Source organism: Cynocephalus volans, chromosome 17, assembly GCF_027409185.1.
Source record: "Cynocephalus volans isolate mCynVol1 chromosome 17, mCynVol1.pri, whole genome shotgun sequence".
Taxonomy (NCBI): Eukaryota; Metazoa; Chordata; class Mammalia; order Dermoptera; family Cynocephalidae; genus Cynocephalus; species Cynocephalus volans.
Window position 1 is genome coordinate 25,865,470 of NC_084476.1, and position 19,551 is coordinate 25,885,020.

Sequence of the window (19,551 nt, forward strand, 5' to 3'; positions counted from 1 at the left end):
TGTTAATTTCAATTAACCAGTACATACAAAAGAAGAAAAGAATATATACTAAATTAAATGGGCCTTTATATGAACACTGCAATTACTATACTTCTGTGGGCACTCTTGTACCCTAAATATCTCTCAACTTTTGAGCCATTTCCAAGTAAACTATATTATTTCAATTGAACTATTTTACTTTTTTGTCTACATTAGGTAGAAGGTAGAAAATTTGGGATGGGAACAAATGGCTCAGACCATGATCTCTGATTGTACACACTAGTATGTGACCAGTCATGTGTGTCTCAGTGTTCACAGTCCAGGAGACACACAGAGGAGCTTTCTCTGTAGGGATCAGTGAGGATCCAGGGACACCACATGCAATCCTGGATCCCCTTCATGAGGCCAAGTAATGCCTTTACCACTTGCCCAGATCCCATCCTGAAGAAGGATAGAGGATGGGTCAATCCTGAGAATCTGAGAGCCACAGAATTTCATATGAGGTGACTTGAGTTCCTTAGGGAACTGTTTAAATAACGATATTGGATGAACTTTAAATTAGTAAACTAAAAGGTATTTTTCCTCTTTCTGCAGCAGGTGGAAATACTTGAGGAAACAAGGTGTTCCATTTTCTGTATTTTTCTCTGGTTGTGAAGAAATCTGTGAACTCTGATAGTATATGTATTTAATGACCTATTTCTCCAGCTTGGAATACAAATGTATTCATATTTCTCACTTTTTACTAATTCAAACACCCACAATTTCTTCCCCTTGAGTTCTCTTCTTCTGTATCCTTGATTGACCAGGGGCCCAGCCAAAAGGGACTAGTTCTGCTCTGACATTCCAGAAGAGACCAGCAACTGGAAGGAGGGATCATGGCACCAGCTCTTCTGCTGAAGTGGTTGTCCACAACAGTGCTGCTGATGGAGACCTGTCCTGCGCAGCCCAGTGCTTGCTTGTCCACCCTTACAGTGATGTCATTGCTAGTCAAAACCCATGTCTGTGTTTTGGTGAGGGTTTGGACCAGTAACCTTTTCGTGGGCCACTGGTCCAGAGGTGCTTCCCACTACAAGCCTCACGTTGCTACAGGACCAGCCTCCCCTCCCAAATTTCATTCCCTGTGTTGAGCTCTAGTACCATCTGAAACTTCCCTTTCCTTCTGGTGAGTGTTTCTCAGGGATTTTGCTATTCTTTCTTGCTAGAAGAACTTGGCTGGACCATCACAATACATTCTGACAAGTTCTCTTAACTTTGAATCTCAAGCATAAGGAGTTGAATTTCCTCCAGGAAACCACTGGCTTCCTGAAAATTGCTCTAACTCACCTTCAGGGTATATTAAGGTATCTATGGGAAAAACAGACTGTCAAGCGACAGAAAGGTTCTCCTTTGTCCTTCAGCCATGAAATTAATGACCTCATCCTACGTTTGCTTAACTAAGCAGGGCCCCTCAAGTGATGTATCCTGTTTCTGCTATTTGAAATTCATCCCTAAAATACAGGTACTATACAAGGATTTTTTTTTACAGCATTATTTAAAATGATGCAAAATGTATAACAATTCAACATCGTACATGCTCATTTGTTTAGGCATTTCTTTGGGTTTTTCTTTTGTTGCTGGAAAACTTTTGTGGAGATGCTCTTCCCTCTAGAATTTGTTCCTAGTTTTAAGACCATTGTTTCCTTTGCCACAGATGTTTTCACAGTGCATATCTGAGTTGCTTGAACACAAACTTTTTTCTTGGCACTTGGGAATACCTAAAATGATTGAGGAGGTTATGTTAAATGTCTCCAAGAGAGAGTAGAGAGAGGAAAATGCTTTTTTTTTTGATGAGTGGGGTATGAAAGCAGCAAGAGAATAGAAATAATTCTTCAGGCTGAGAAGGGGACTGAGGTCTTTGAGTTCCAGTGTTGGCAGAAACCCACACTGTAGGTGCCTTAGTGAGATGGCATGACCCTCAGGGTGAATGTTTGCTTAGAGCACCTAACGAGACTGTGCTGTAGGCACAGGAGTTCCTAGGCTGACTCTATGATGATTTGGATGCCCAGGTGTGGCATGAAAGTGGCAAAGGTCCCAAACTTCAAGTGATTAAATAGACTTGAACTATGGGCATCTCAGTGGTGGCCAGTGGAACCCAAACCTAGAACATCCATCCCAAATACTATGCTCCGCTTAAGACCTCAGAGCCTTTGCATTATCCACTCTGACAGGCTTTAGAAGGTCTAATAAAGACTAACAATAAAAGTGAATTTCTGCTTTGAGTCAAAAGATCATGACTGTGCCAACTACTGATCTTGTCATCTTTGTGAATCATTTTTCTTGCTCACAAAGTAAGTTTATCTCTATTTTCTATAATTCTATCTTTGAATATTTAAAAATCTGAATCTTCAGAGGAGTGACATGGGTTCTTCATTGCCTCAGGATACATTTTCAGAGGAGGCTTTTTGGACCAAAGCCATGGACTTAGAAATATAATAAACCCTTCAGCTCTAGTCCCTTCACCTTCCCCTCACTCTTGTCTTGAGGCTGTTTTGCAGTGAGTTACCTGTAAGGTAAAGAGCCCTGTTCCCCTTTGGTTTTAGTTTATTCTCTTTTTTTTATTCCACTTTTTTATTAAAGCATAATTGATTATACATACTTGTGGGGTATAGTGTTGAATGTCAATACCTGTGGCCAATGTGTGATGATCAAATCATGATAATTAGCATGTTCATCACTACAAAATTAATTATTCCTTGTGTCCAATGTCAGGCTAGAATAGACTATCCTGCTGTCTTCTCCTCTGCTTGACTATCTTGGACTCATCCTTTAAGACTTACTTCAGAAATTGTCCTCCCCAGGAAGCCCTCCTGAACTCCATGGTCTGGTTAAGTCCACTTTGCTCTGTGCTCTTGCTCATGTGCTCTCTAGCACGTGACCCACCCTGTTGTTATAATTAAGCAAGTTGTCCTCTCCAGAAAAGCCTGATTTAAAAAAAACAAATTCCACAGACGATTCTGATGCATGTCAAATTTGTCCAAGCTGGAAATTCACAGAGGAATCCAAAACTGTATTTGAATGGGGAAATGGTTAGGAGTATGGATTTAGGAACCAGGTTGCATGGGATTAAGTCTTGGGCCCACCACTTACTGTGATGCAGGTTATGCTTCCTGTAAGCATATATCCAATAAGGTTGCTATGAAAATTAAGTGAATTTATATATTTGGTGCTCTGGATAGTGGCTGCCAGTCCTGACAGTGCCTGTCTCATAGTAATTCTACTATTATCTGAAATGAATGCTATTATATATTCATGGCTACATCTATGTCTATATCTACGTCTAGGTCTCTCTCTCTCTCTCTATATATATATATGCACATGAAGGGCCTTTAAAAAGTTCATTAAAAAACGGAATTAAAAGATGATATGAATCTTAAAAACTTTTTGAAGACCCCTTGTGTTTGTGTATTGTACATGTATCATTTTAGGCCTATTCAGAGTTCTCTGCTTGAATATGGTGATGGCAGATGGGCTGGGTCATGACCCTCATAATTTTTTTCCCCACCTCTGGCTCTTCCCAGCACATGAAGGGAACACATTTGTGGTCATTTCCCTTATATCAACTGTACCTTGGCCAACTCCCAGCCTAGGGGTGTGTACACCAGAGGTACTGTCCACCTGAGGTAGAGGGACTCAGGAAAGGGCCTGTGTTGGAGCTCAAATTCTGGGGTCCCTGACATCTGGAACATGGTTGAAAAGGAGGGATACAGGCTCTAGGTAGGCATGTCCCCTTGTCCCCATGGGCCGCTCACCACATGAGGAAGATCATGGCTGGAGAAGAACCAGAATAAAGTCCTTTTAATCACAGTGCTCAAGTTAGGGCCCCTCTGGCCCAGGTTCAGGATTGGTACTGGTCTGCCCTGTGGATTATTCACACCAAGTGAGGCTTACTGGTACCAGTTGATAGATTACATCATTTAGTGCCAAGCTTGGAATTTTCCTTGCTGAGCAAGTCCTTTTGTGGTATTTGGAAAATATTGTCAAATCTCCTTTGAGAACTTTCCCACGTGTGAGCAAAGATGTAAAATCCTTGACAACAGGAAGAATTACAGTTAACCAAACTCCAACTGGGACACTTCCCTTTTTTCATTTCCAGCACGTAGAGGCATAGGCCTCCAAGAATGCTCTTCATCAGAGTTACAGAAAAACCTCAGTTTTTTTCTCAAATGCTGAGAACCCAGATTGCAGCCATGAGAGAAATTAGGGATGAGCCATGGTTTGTAAACACTAACAGGAATAGAAGATTATTTTTTTGCTCCTTTTTCTTCCTCTTTTTTTTTTGGTCTGTTCTTAGCTTTTGTGACACTTTGAGGACTCCAAAATCCTGAGAGAAATGCAGACATTCTATTTCTAATAATAAGTAATAAGTAATAAGCTTTCTTGTAGGGAAGACTAAATTAATGGACTAAATACATACTGTTGTTATTGCATAGAGAAAGAGTGGAATATGTAGTTCCTATCTTATTCCTTTTGTAGCCAGCTAAGGTTAAATTAGGAAAGTTTGTTCTTTTCTCTGAAGTTCAGCTGCTTCTTCAACAACAAAGGCAGGCAGGGTCCTGGGCCAACCAAGAGGAACTGATTTTGTGACTGTGCTTTCTGCCATATCTGCTAGACTGGTAAGGCAGTTCTTCTACATATAAGGCTAGTGTGTCACTATTCCTTAGCAAAAGGACTGCATCTGTAAAAATAAGCCAGACAATAAGGAATCTTTTCACACTGAAAGTCTGGAAGTTGAATTCAAGATGGTAATTCCAGCATACTTAACCCTTTAACCCCTTCCCCTGTTCCAAATTCCAATGGATCAATCAGAACATCGAGTAAAAGGGAATATTTTATCAGTAATGGAAACTAGGGAAGGGTCTCCTCCACACGTTGGAAATTTTGAGGATTTTTTTTTGCAAGGTGTAAGTAGGTGAATCTGGATTGATGGCACATGAAAGAAGACTGCCTACGAAGCAGACAGAAAAGATTTTAAGTATATCTCTTTGTAGAGCTTTGTTGTGGACCTGAACCCCTTCCCCCACCCTTGAATATTAACTGACTAGCTTTTCTGCTTCTGTAATTAGCTTGTGCAAGCTTTTACAAGCCCCTGTGGGTGGGACTTTCTGGTAAGGGCAGATAAAGGACTTCCCAAACTGCCCAAAGTTCACCCAGTTCCGGGAAGGGCCTAACCACACAAGGGATGGGCTGTTGGGCAATTCCCCAGTTCCTCGTCTGTATACCACCCCACTGAAAGCCACCAATGAATTTAAAAGTCACCTCAGGTGACCAATAAGCTGTATACAACTCATCCTGTTGCCAAAGTCTGCCTACCAAACTGTATAAAAAGTGCTCGTGTTAAGAGCTCGGGGCCGCTTCTGTCCTGAAGACGGAGCGACCCCAGCATGCTGGAATAAAAAAACCTCTTGCTTGATTGCAGCGATCTCTGTCTCCTGGTCTTTGCGAGATGAGCCTTCCCAACAAATAAGATTCGTGCTTTTGGGCCAGTCTTACATTGTTAGTGATTGCTCTAGGTATTACTTTATATATATGTAACTTATCACAGTCTACTGGTGCTGACATTTATTTACCAGTTTGAATAAAGACCTTCTTTTGCATCTTTTTAGCCTCCCCTATTTACAATACAATTGCTTTACATATTTCCTCTACACGCATTTAGAATTCATGGGACATGAAAGTCCCAGCTCTGGAAAAGGACTCTTCTGACGTCACACCTGTGGAGAGTTGAGCCTCCTATTACAGCCTGGCAAGAGAGAAGTGTAGGATCCCCACACACCCCTGGAGGTGAGGCCAGTTTTTCCGTGGTGTTTGGCTAGAGGACAGCAATTATAGTCTAAATGTTTTCTGTTATGCAGGCTGCCCTTTTCCTAGTTCTTTGGCAAAAGATAGGAGGTTTTAGTTGAGGCTTTTTTGGTATATGCCCATTGGCATTTCTGTGTTGACTGCTTCTTCAGCTCCAAGTCAGAAATATTTGAGATGAAAAGGAAACCTAGAGAACTCCCAGAGTGTCATTCCTTGGGTCTTCCTAGACTATCCACCTTCTTCTCTCCACCTTTCATAGCCTTCTTATGTTTGTTTTATTTATAATGTTCAGGGTTCTTGGTTATATTTAGTGGGAAGAGAGAAGGAAAAGCACCCCATATCCCTGGAAGCAGAAGTCTGCTGTATAGATTTTTATAACCTTTGGATGTTGATCCAGGTGAATATATTACCTATTAAAAATAATTAAATAGGGCTGGCCAGTTAGTTCAGTTGGTTAGAGCAAGGTGCTGATAACACCAAGGTCCAGGGTTCAATCAGTCACCAAAAAAATAAAGCAAAATAAATGAATAAAAATAATTAAATAAAAATAAAATAAAGCAATGGAAACAGTAAAAAGGAGATTGGATCCCTTAGATAAGAGATATAATGAATTAGAATAACAGATTCAGACATTGACCCAATCTCAGAGGAAAGTGACAGAAAATTAATACAAGAGTAAAGATCAGGAATATGAAGGGCAGACCCAGAACATGCATTCTAACAGGAATTCCAAAAAAATCTACACCTGAACCAATAAAAGGCAATCAGTAGTAGAGAAACAGTAGAACACAATTAACAATTCACAGAATGCAAACAAATAACCTCCCCCACAAAAAAACCCAAATAGTATCTCCATGAATAAAAAAATCAAATCAAAACAGAGATAATAGTTTCTCCTTATCAAACTGACTTAATTACATTTGATGGTATTCTGTTGGCCAGAGTATGAGAAATGGGCACTTTCATACACTGCTATCGGTTGTGTAAATTTTTGCAAGATTTCTGGAGGGTAATTTTGCAACATAGATTAAAATTCCTAAAAATGTTTATTGAGTCTGACCCAATTACTTCAGTCCTATTCCTATATCCTAGGAAATAGAAAAAAGATGTGTGTAATGATTTAGCTATAGTACATAGTTCAGGGTAGCTTTCTATATAATAGTTAATAATTAGACACAATTATGTTAGCAAAACACTTACCAGTATTTATTATGTATCTTAAGCATTTTTCACACATTAAACCATCTAATCCTATGAACTATGTGTTACTATTAGTTTCATTTTTATAAATGAGGAAAATTGAGGCATAGATGGATTTAGTAAATTGCTGGGATTTGAGTCAGCTACTGAGTCCATACATTTCCCCACTTTGTCTGCTGTCTGTCTACATAGCACTTATGCTGCATCTATATAATGGTTTATTATATAGCCATGAAAATAATGTTGGAAATTTTTATATCTAAAATATAAAAAGTTCCAAATTTATTATGAATGGAAAACCATTAAATAAATAATAGGCAATCTTGGAAAAAAGATTGAAGTGTAGCTTATTTCACTTAACATAATTTTCTCCACACTCATCCATGTTTCTGCAAATGGCAGAATTTCATTCTTCTTTATGGCTGAGTAGTATTCCATTGTGTATATATACCGCAGTTTCCTTATCCAGTCATCTGTTGATGGACACTTAGGTTGGTTCCTTATCTTGGCTATTGTAAATAGAGCTGCAGTGAACATGGGAGTGCAGGTATCCCTTCAACATGATGATTTCCATTCTTTTGGGTATATATTCAGTAGTGTGATTGCTGGATCTTATGGTAGCTCCTTCTGTAGTTGTTTGAGGAACCTCTATACTGTTTTCCCTAATGGCTGTGTTAATTTACAGTCCCACCAACAGTGTAGAAGAGTTCCTCCTTCTCTGCATCCTTGCCAGTGTTTGCTATTCTCTGTCTTTTTAATTATGGCCAGTCTAACTGGGGTGAGATGACATCTCAATGTGGTTTTGATTTGCATTTCTCTGATGACTAGTGATGCTGAAATATTATGAAATATTATGAAATATTATGTTAAGTGAAATAAGCCAGACAAGGAAAGAGAAATACCACATGTTCTCACTCATAACTGGATGCTAAGAAAAAAGGAAGGAAGGAAGGAAGGAAGGAAGGAAGGAAGGAAGGAAGGAAGGAAGGAAGGAAGGAAAGAAAGAAAAGATCATAACAATATGTTGAACTTTCAGAAGGAGAGAACAAACCTAAGGTTACTAGAGATGGGGGGGAGGAAGGGAGGGGGTTTGGGAAGTGACAGGTCAAGTAAGGGGCATAAAGAAAAATCATGATTTGTAATAATGAATATGCTAATAATAAATAATAAAATTCTTTTAAAAAAGATCTAAGTGTAGATTTTTAACATGTGGAATCCGAGTTTTTTCTTTAGAGCTGTGTTGTCCTGGAGTCATCTTGTTGGTTGTGCTGTAAATATAATGAATTATTATTAGTGGTAAATCTGGGCAAGTGCCAGATAAATCCACACATACTGAAATAAGAAAAGAGATCTTTCATAAGAAAAATCGAATTTCTACAAATTTCTCTAAAATTGGGTGAGTAGATGCCTAATTTTCTTTCAAATTTTCTTCCGTGTGTAGCTTTGCAAAGCTAATCTTATAACTGGAAACTGGGTTTATCAGCTACAGAAACTGAGATAAAAAATGTTTTCCCTAAAATTTTAGAGGCTTATTATTAAAAACTGTCTTAAAAATGGTGTCTCCTCAGACATTCCCAGTCTTCTTGGCTTTCTTCTTAGAAACGGAACTTCCCTGTGGTTCTTTGTTGTCTCATTCTCACTCCTCTGTAAGTCTTTCTCTTTTCTTTCATCATTTTATTCCTTACTGTCTGTCACTTCTGAGAGTATTTTGGGGAATGGACTGAAATTATGGTGGTTCCTTTTTTAGGTTGCCATAAACAAAGCAACCTGAGCTCAGCAGTGTGAGACAGGATAATTCTGAGTCTCCCGAGAAGGCGTTCTCTGAGTCAGAAGGTGACTTAAATGAGTGAGGATAAAATGAATACATGGACTTTCTTAAGATCTTTAAGTATAATACATCCCAATAATTTAAAAACCCAAGATGGCAAAAGTGGAGTTGACTTTAACTCATGTTTAGCCCGTACTTTGGTAAAGCATCAGTTGAAATAGAAGCATGACACTCACCTCCACAGTGCCAACATTTCTAAAAAAGAAAGTCAGAAAGCAGTGTCGTACCAGCAGTTCTTATTTTAATCACAGCTCTAAATAGTCAGGAGCACACCCAGAAAATGATAGTGTATATCGAAGTCTGGTGTTTTTTGTGGTTAACATCTCTCTGACACAACTTTAGATAGTACAGGTGGTATCTCTTCTTATGGGCAAAATCCTAAATATGGTGTATCCTTTGCAGAGGCTGTGGGTTGAAAGGAGAGTAATGATGGCCAGTTGTGTAATTATAGGTATGATGATGAAGATTGTAAAATAAATTATCCTTGTTGAATCTCTTAGAAGTTTCCAGTAAAGAAGACATGTAAAGGCTTAGAAGTCACCTATTTTCCTCCACCTTTATTTTGCTTCACATTCAGATGACGTGATCTTTCAGAAGGAAAGGCAAACATCTAGACACACATATATCTATGTTTATCATGATAAGAAATGCACTGGCAAAGATTGTTTTTTTTTTTTTTAAACCAGTCTCTCAAACTTACGAGTCTTTTCTATTGGTATAGTTTGTGACCCTTCCAATATGTAATGACTCAGTACTGAAAACCGTGTGAGTTTCTATGGTGATCTGTACCAAAGTAGAGGCTTTTAAGTGCACATATCTTGGTGGTTGTGCTACTTAAATGAATCTGAAACAAGTGAAAAATGGTGACCTGAAATATGCTTGCTGTAAAGATTTAAATCCACAGGATAGGGCAACATCCTCCCCACAGTAAGGAAGACTTTGGTTAAAATGGTGGAATAAACATAGTATTAAGTTCTCCCCTCCCTAGTTCTCACAGAGTGACACACAGACCATGTTAAAAAGGAAACATCTGCCTCAGTGCTGCCCATCAGGAATGGGTAACAGATAAATACAACTCATTTGCAGCTGCAGAATTTCTGCCACCTGTAATGGGAATGGGTGAGGGTATTGGAATCTATTAAAATGGACACAATCTACCCTCTTGAGAATAAGTACATAAGTCAGCAGCCCCAGGACACTGCACGTGTATACTCCTATTGGAAAGGTTCCAAGTCTCCTCCCTGACATGAAAGGAACGCCAAGCTGAGAAGCAGTTTTCAGCTTTGCTCCTAGATAGATCGAGCATAGAAACAGAGAAGGGAACTGGCTTTGGGAGAATTTGAAGCTCTCATCCATAACACGTAGTTAGAAATATGAGTACAAAGCTGGGGAGAGAGGTTGGAGCTAAAGATAAAAATTTTAGCATATGGGTGGTATTTGTAGCATACAAGCAGGTGAGATCCCTCAGGGTGAGTATTGATAAAATTGAGCTGCTGCCCAAGGATTGAGCTGTGGGATGTTCTGACATTAAGAAGCTGGGAGAAAGAGGGAGAAAAGAAGGAACCAACAAAAAAGACTAAGGAGGTGTGAACAGGTAATTTTCAAGGTATTTCAATTGTTCTAGGGAGGCTTCTTGATCAAGATAAAAGACTGAACCTTTCCTTCCCTCCTAATGTTTCACTGATATGACAGCAAATGTATATGAATAAGAATCGATGTACATTCTAAGTGCCATCACTTAGATAATCGGAAAGCAGAAAGTATCTTAATGTTCTTATTTATGTATAACACAGGACACAGGAAATAGTAAGCTGCAGTCTGCAATTCACACACACCAGGTGTCGATCGAAGTGGGAAGTGCTTTCATATGCAAAAAGGCTCCATGCTCTGAGTCAGCAGATTCAGAGAGCAGGGGCGGGCTGTGGGTGGTCAATCAGGATGGTCAACCAGAGGATCGTATCCAGAAAAGGTGGACCGAGAGGCTTTGCCGCTAGCTGCAGCTCCGTGACTTACTCTCTCAGTAGATCAGAAGATTTTCCTGAGCAGGGTCCTTGGTGAAGTGTTGAATCTAGGTAGGGAGGCAGCATAGAATATGGGGAATATCATACTCTCTTGGAGAATGGAAATGGTAAAGAAATAACTGCTCTCCCCAGGAGTGAAATACACCAAAGTGTTATGTCCTCAGAGTAGAGTCTTTCATCACTTTGGCAATTATGGGGGTTCTGACTCCCCACAAACCACATATGCAGGGTTCACATGTAGCTGTCCCAGTGAAGAGATGTCATTCTGGGTAAACATACCGACAAAACTTCCAAGAAACCCCACTCCTGCTACCAATGCTAATCAAAACTATACTTCATTTGTAATTATGTATGATAAATCAAAGATCATCAGACATTTGTGGAAAACAGAAGCATAAGAGGGGAGGCAGAAGAAAGAGAGAAAAAAACAATATAAGAAACAGAAGAGAATATAAAAATTCTGTAATATTCTAAATGATATTTCATCTCCAAAATAGAGGAAATAAAAATAATGTATATTACATATATTATCAAATTAAAATAATGGAATACCATTTCTTGTTTGGCAATGCATACATGTTTACATGATTACATAATTGTACATACTGTGGGGTTTTTTGTTTGTTTAGAATCAACCTATAGTCAAAGCACCCAAATCTTAATTTGTTGCAGAACAAAATGCAAATATAATAGACCCTGACAGCAGAGAAGTAGATGAATAGCTGACTAATGTCGTGGGTAGAGGAGGGAGAAGTGGTATAGAAAAATCTGGAAGCTCTAATTTTATTTTACATAGTCCAGAATCAATGGGTAACCATTGTTTAAGTGTATTTGTGAAAGTTATGATAAATAATATAACTGATAATAAGTTAACATATGTCAGGAAATGGAAAGGGCGTTTGAGTAAAGATTCTCTAAACTTCCCATCTTTTATGAAGGAAGATATTTCATACATTTTTTATTTGACCAATTAAGAAAGAGAGATGTAAGCATATTTGCTAGAATTGCAGCAATAATCACCAGAAGAACTAAAACTAAAAATAGTTAAAGTGGTTAGCCCTTAGGCTGGGACTAGTGATGAATAGGAAGAGGGGACTTTTAAATTTTTTTATTTGTATCCTTCTTAGAAGCTGTTTTTAAAACTACGAGTATTTACTGCTTTTATAAGTAAATAACAATTATTTAAAAATAAACTAACCCTGGCCAGCTGCCACCCCCCCAAAAAAATGAAAAAATAAATAAAAAAAGGAAACTAACCAAGATCATAAAGAATGAAACTCCTAAGTTACAAAACTATTGTAATGCTAATACAAAACTCTAACAGAAAAGAAAATGTAAACTTTTAAATTTATGGGTGTAGAAATATTGATGCAAATAAATGTTAATAAAACAGATTTTGGTAGTAAAAGATTGATGTGACACACTCAAAGAGTGTTTATTCCAAGAACACAAAGCTATTTCAACATTGAGAAATCAGTTCATACAATTGCACATGTTAACAGAGCAAGTAGGGGAAAAGCCACAATCATCTGAATAGATCGAAAATTCAGCATTTTTTCCTGATTAATAAAACCTTACTTACAGTGAAAAACAAATAGAAGTATGCATTTTTAACATGATAAAAGTGGTTGAAACATGTATGAAGACATTTAACTTCTTAACATATAAAGTGCTTTTACAAAGCAACAAGAAAAAGATACATCTGATAGAAAAATAACAGTAGGAGGCATATCATGAATCAATTGTCCCCAAAACGTTGAAAAAAATATTCAACTTCATCAGTCATTAAAGAAATAAAAGTGTAAGCTACAAAATAAAAATTTTAAGCTATTATGTTGGCAATGATTAAAATGCTAATATACTCAGTATTGGTGAGGTTGAGAGAAATGGGCTCTCCTATCTGGACAGAAGACGTATACACTGATGAAATCATTCAGAAAGGTAATTTTTACTATATGAGCATTAAAAAGCATTGAGTGCATATATCCTTTGGTCTAGAAATTCCATTTCTAGGAGTTATATCTAATAAATCACTTAAATGGGGCTCACAAAATTTAGCAACAGGATTATAAAACCATTACATTTTATAATGAAAAATATAAGTAAACCAAATGTCCAACAATAGAATAATAGTTACATAAATTATGATAAATCCATATCATGGAGCACTATTTAACTGTCAAAAGTAATGTTGCACATGAATACTTATTGATATGGAAGATGTTTAAAATAAATTAAATGATAAAAGCAAGGCTTGAAACTATATAACTGTATGCTACTGTTTTTGTTTAAAATTATCTATCTATCTGTCATCTGTGCATCTATTTACCCACCTACCTATTTATCTGAAAAATGCTGGAAGAATATTTATCATGACGTTAATATTAATTACCACCAGTATATTTTTCATGTTTATTACTGTCTTTTTATTATTGCACATTATATATTAGTATTGTATATTATTGCTTATTATTTTTTTCTGTTAAAAAATAAAGTATTCCTTTTTGCAAGCAAAAACCAAATGTTATTTTAAGGTAAGAGTATGTATTTCTCTTTTTTGTAAAGTACGAAAAAGGTTTAATATGCTTTTTATAAAATAAGTCTTACAATTTGGTTAGAAAATGAACACAATAGAAAAAATGAGCTGTAGACAATCACCAAGATTAAAAACTACAAATGGCCTAGGAACAGGAAAAATTCAACCTCTTTAGTAATGAAATTCTCTTTTTCTATAATCAAAGAGACAAAAGCCTTTGAAAAAAAACAGAGGATCAATTCTCTACGGTAGTGAATGTTTAGGGCTATGAGATCTCTTGTACAATGCAGAGATGGGAAAAATATTTCAAGAGAATATGACAATATATAATAGAAGTCTTAATATTGTGCAAGCCATTTGGCCCAGACTTTCTCTTTCTCAGAATTTCCACAGAGATAATTACAGACATATGTAAACAGGATGATCATGATAGTATTGTTAGTAATAGTGAAAATCAGAGAAAACTCAAATGTTCAGAAATAAAAGATTAATTAAATTACAATATATCTAAAAATAGAATATTATTCAGAAATTAACTTAGATTTTTAGAAGAATAATTAATGATATGAATAGATTAATAATGTACTGTAAAGTGAAAAGAAAATGTTCTTTTTCTGCTCTATCACAATACCAGAGAATGTGCTTTTTGGTGGCATGTGCAAAATACCCTGGTACTCTTGCCATGTTTGACATTTGACCACTTAAAACAACTCACTGGTGCCTTACTGAAGTGTGTTCTAGCACTTGGTAACAGTGGCACTAAGAGTATCTCTCTCTATTCTCCTTTTTTGAATTTATACAATGATGCTACCATGGGAAAAATCTTCATTCGAAAAAGAAAGCAATATTGGTAAATAATGCATTCATGTTCCTGCAATACAGAATATTAGGATGAGAACTAAGGAAGTAAGTTAGTGATCTTAACATGAAAATGCAATTAGAACTCATGAAAAAAATAGGCATGCTATCTACTGGACGTTTTGATTAATTTAACTTGACAATGCTAAATACACTTTTTTGTTATTTATTAAAAAGCCTTAGATGGGAAATTAATAATATAAGGCGTATAATGTTTTCTTTGAAACTACTTGCAAATTAAAATGACCTCCACATAGTCATCCAGATTCAGTTGTTTTCTCTATAATGTGTGGAAGCAACAGAGCATGGTGGTTGAGAACTCGGCCTTTTTTGGTCATAAACTAGACTCTATTGTTCTGTGTGCTTGGGCCAGTTACACAATCTATCTGTGCCTGTTTCCTCACTCAAAAATGGGCATAATGATAGTACCAACATCACAGGGATGTTGTGAGGTTTAGATTAATACATTGAAAGACCTTAGAATATACATGGTAAGCTTTTAATAAAAACTAGCTGATAGTATAATTTTTATTACTACTATTACTATATTGGGATAGATGAGAGCTCTATCATTATTTTTGTTTTCAGTTACTTTAAATATTTAATAAAATTGAATGGTTTTCATAATATTTACTTGTTTGCTCACTCATTCATGTATTTACCTATATTTCTATGACTCTTTTTCTTTGGAATCTTGAATACCAGAGCCTAGAAAATACAGAGAATCCATGACACTTTAGAAGCTGTGAAGAGACAGGAAGGAAGGGCAGTTATCTAGCAGTGGTGGAGGGAGCTCAAAGTGGCGGAGGCTATGGAAACCTGGTTCTGACTGGCGACATACCTGGAGCACAAGCCACGTGGTAGGTCCTCTGAGCAACCGTTCTGGCCCCGCTTTTCAGTAAAGTGGCTTCTCCTATTGGCCTGACTTCTGTGTCTTTCTTTTACAATACAACTTTATCAGCTGAGGAACCCCAAAGACATCTTTGAATTTTGCAGACCATATGTGTCACACATCCGTGAGTCATTTAAAATATGCCATGGATACCTCCACCAAAGTTCTAGACTTGCTGGTGATCCTCTCTTTTTCTGCCTTGTTGGATTCTTGATCCTTTGTTTTGGACTCATACTGCAACTTTATTCTTCATCTGGCCCTTTGGGTGACAGTATCAATTTTGGATTTATAATCATGACTTTAATCTAAAGCACCTCTCCAGGTCTCAGTCCGAAATTCTGACTTCACTATTTATGAATGAAAACTGTGAATAAGCTCCTCCCTATCACTGTCATGGCCGGTGGAATCTGCTCAGGCCTGAAGTGGGAGGAAGGTCAGATAATAGATGGGCAATGATAGAGCTGTTGGATTGAAGGGAAGGGGAAGTGAGCAGGAGGATTTCAGAAAGTAAAACTGATAGGATATGGGGGATGAAGAAGAGGGCAAAGTATAGGGCAATTTCCACATTTCTGTCTTAGCTGCCTAGAGAGCCTATGAATAAGGGAAGGCAGGTTTTCCAGCAATGATGTCAAGTTGCTGCATTGGGCAGATTTGCAGATTTTAGGTACAGTGTTCCAGCAGGCAGTTGAAAATCTCCTTTCAAGAATTCAGATCATTTTTCTATTGCCCCCAACTACCAATTAGTTTGAATTGAAGTAAACGGGTGTAGACTTTTCCCTTCCCTGCTTATTTGTCAGGAGAATCTGGAGTCATGCTATATTAGGAATAAACTCATATCATTTATGGTGGACTTAGATAAAGATATATTCTGTGAGGCTCCACCGAGAAATATTAAACACCAGAAATCTGAGTTCCAGAGTTTTTTAAAAAAATCATAAAATATAACAAGATGGGTTAATACATCATGCAGAAACTTGCTAAGCAACACTGTATTAATTCTGTGGCCAATTGAATTGGTTTCTAAAAGGAAAAAAAGTCAGAATGCATAAAAACATTAGTTTAGAAATAACTTGGAGCCATAAGAAAACCTTGAGAAATCGCATACTGTGGTTTAAAAGATTTAATAAACTATGGCAATAAAATTTAAAATGCCAAATTTGAAATGTGTGGCTTCAAAGGTACATACAAAAGAAAATGGTAATACTTTGCAAAAGATATATACATATCCACCTACAATAACATCTACAGTGTTATTTAAAAATTATTATTTCTGCCAGGGTGTATTGTACGTATAAAATAAAATTTAAAAAATTAGCTAAATAACCGAAAAAAGGACAGAAAGGCATGGAAAGAGGACAAAATAAAAATTAAAGCAAAGAAATGGTACCAATAAAATTTTCAAAGAAAATGGTAAATTGGTAAGATATAAAAACTTCTTTTAGAAAAACTGTAGAAATAAAATAAGCAGATTAATTTCACGACAAATGCACACAAAGGGAAAACTTCTGAAGGAGGAACATGAAGACAGAAAAAGGAATAAAAATCACAGTAAGAATAAAACCTCGCTTATTCGTCATTTTATTCCTTAGAAACCCTCTATCAATAAAGTAGAGCCACAACTCTGTAATACAAATATAAGTTTATGCATTAAATGCAAGAATGAAATTCAACAAAAAAAACTAACACCCATCTCTGGGTGGTGAAAGAATGAATCGTTTTTCCTTCTTTTTATTTTCTGTGCTTTACCTAAATTTCTGACATGAAGATACACTGCTTTCACAATGGACAGGAATTAACTCTGCTAAAAACAAAGCTCTGAATCCCATTTCGTGTTCAAATTTAACAGGACAGAGCCGCACTCCGCTGCCAGCTAATTCAGGAACTGAACTAGATGACATTCATTCCTGTACGATGTGCATTACAAACATTCCCCATGAGGAAGACTAGTGATCTCCTGTCATCTGACACATTTCCTAGCCTACATCTGTTCCCAATCACCGACTTTCAATGGGTCTGTCTACCACGTGGGTTCTGCACTGCCCTTGTTTTTCTTGGGAAACAAACAACAGGCTACTGGTGCCTACGATTGTTCTTTCCTATCTGGGTCTCGTTGGGCCTCCGGTGTAGAATTCCTCTGGCTCACAGAGTCTGAGAGATTTCAGCATTTTACCCGAACATTTTCACCCTTAGACACTCACGATGCCCTCTGCCCTCTCACACATGCGTTCCAGAATTCGGTGAATACTGGTGAAACTGGGTCTGTCTGCAGGCAGCTTGCTCCAGCACAGACGCATGAGATTGTACAGCTCCAGGGGGCAATTCTCAGGGCAAGAGAGGATGTTGCCATCTCGCACGTAGTAGATGACCTCCTCGTGGGCCATCCCATAGTAGGGCTGCAGGCCGTAGGAGAAGATCTCCCAGAGGACCACACCATAGGCCCACACATCAGACTCCGTGGTGTAGCGGTTATAGAAAATCGACTCGGGTGGCATCCAGCGGATGGGGATGGCGTCGTTTTCATTAGCTTTATAGTAGTCTGCTGAGTAGATGTTCCTGGATAGGCCAAAGTCGGCGATTTTCACCACCATGTTCTCGCCCACCAGGCAGTTCCTGGTGGCTAAGTCCCGGTGGACAAACTTGCGCTCGGACAGGTAGGCCATGCCGGCGGCTACCTGCCTGGCCATGCAAAGCTGCTCTGCACAAGAGAGGGCCGGGGGGCCGGGGCTGGAGAGCGGAGCCCTCGGGGGGAGGTCGCTGTGACTGAGTCTGCACCCCGTGTGAGGGGACATGCTGCGGAGGAACTCGTTGAGGTCCCCATAGGCCATGTATTCAAAGAGCAGGCACATAGGCTTCCCGACAGCACACACGCCTGGAACCCAAATAGCATCCTCGGTTAGGCTTGGTTACTAAAACAACACAGTAGAAAGGACACTCTAAAAGCAAATGACCGGATCAGAAAATATGGGGCTCTGGTTTTTGTTGCTGTTGCTGTTAACAGCTCCATAGCTGAACCCTGACCCTGTCTAACATCTCCTATTGACCTTTTGAGATTCAGCTTATTTGTCACTCTTTCAGGGTATCCCAGCTCCTGACCCTTCCAGTATCAGTTAGATTTTCCTTCTGTCACCCTGTAACGTAGTACCTACCATCCTATTTTATAATCATCTGTTCATTTGAGGTTTCTCTCAACGTTTTAGCACTTTGAAAGAAGAAATCAGGTTCTATTCCTCTCTAAATTCCCCATGCCTACCATGCTACCGGCAGAGCACGTGCTTGATAATGTTTGGTGAATGAAATTATGAATTGGTGTTTGCTCTGAGTATGTCATGTAATTGCTCTGTGCTCTTTTTAATTCTCTGACGAATGATAATAAGGAAGAGGTAAGCAGTTTGGAAAGAATAGCTAAAACAATCCAAGATCGTTACACGAAGTATTTAGGATGGGGCACTAAAACATTTTGAAATTAAGGTTTTATGATTTTCTTTCGACAAAAAAAAAAAAGTTAGTATAAATAGAGTCTTAGATTCAATGCCAGGACGGCATTTACAAATCTTAAAATTTTGCTATATTTGACAGGGAAACTGGAGAACTTGGAATATTAGATCAGATGGGCACAATTTTATATCACTATAAAATAGATAATTAGATTCATGATTACTTTTAGGCAAAAATTAGAAAGTCTACATTTGAAAACGAAGAGAAATAAGGAATACTGGTATCTTGGCTTATTTATTTGGGGGTTAATTTTTAATTCTAGGGACTTTAGCAATCAGCATATGTATGTTCTAAAGAGAAAAATTTTAAAATACCAATTGGGTCATACTTAGAAATTTCTTCTACAGGATCTTCTTTGGATCATCTTTAGTTAACAGAGATTTAACTATCTCATCAACTGGCTTTACCATAGTTACACTAGTTGAGTTGACTTAAAAAGAATTCTTTTTTCTTTAAAAAAATTCTTATATTAGAAAAAAAAAATAACAACATATTTCTCTGAGACATAAAAATAATTTTTAAGCTGAGGTTATTTAATGAAATGTTCCACTCCCTGATACAGAAAATATTATATGGAAGATTTCCAGTTTATGATGGTCATGAAAAGTGATTATACATGTATAAGTATACACATATAATTTACAATCAAGTATGTGAATATATATATATTTAAAAGCTTAAATATTTTACAAATTGTAATAACTCTAACCCAACTCCTGGGAATTCAAAATGGAATGAAATCCTTGAGGGAAGGACTGTGTTTTATTCATCTTGTAACCTCAGGCCTGATACTCCACATGGCCCATTATGGGTTTTCAATATATGTTGTGAATGAATGGATGAATGGATGGATGGGTAGATGGATGGATAGATGGATGCATGAGTGTAAGAAAACCTCATGCCT

At 37.5% G+C, this 19,551-nt stretch overlaps 1 protein-coding gene across 3 annotated transcripts in view; it reads right to left on the reverse strand.

The window, feature by feature from the left end:
* Window positions 1-16,714: 16,714 nt before the first annotated feature.
* The window catches only part of MUSK (muscle associated receptor tyrosine kinase), a 113,868-nt gene continuing 111,031 nt past the window's right edge, over window positions 16,715-19,551 (reverse strand). For all 3 annotated transcript variants that reach the window (XM_063082210.1, XM_063082209.1, XM_063082208.1), the window contains one exon: window positions 16,715-18,021. In XM_063082210.1, the coding sequence (XP_062938280.1) occupies window positions 17,339-18,021 (683 nt within the window). In that variant the 3' untranslated portion in view covers window positions 16,715-17,338. The remainder of the gene's footprint in view (window positions 18,022-19,551) is intronic.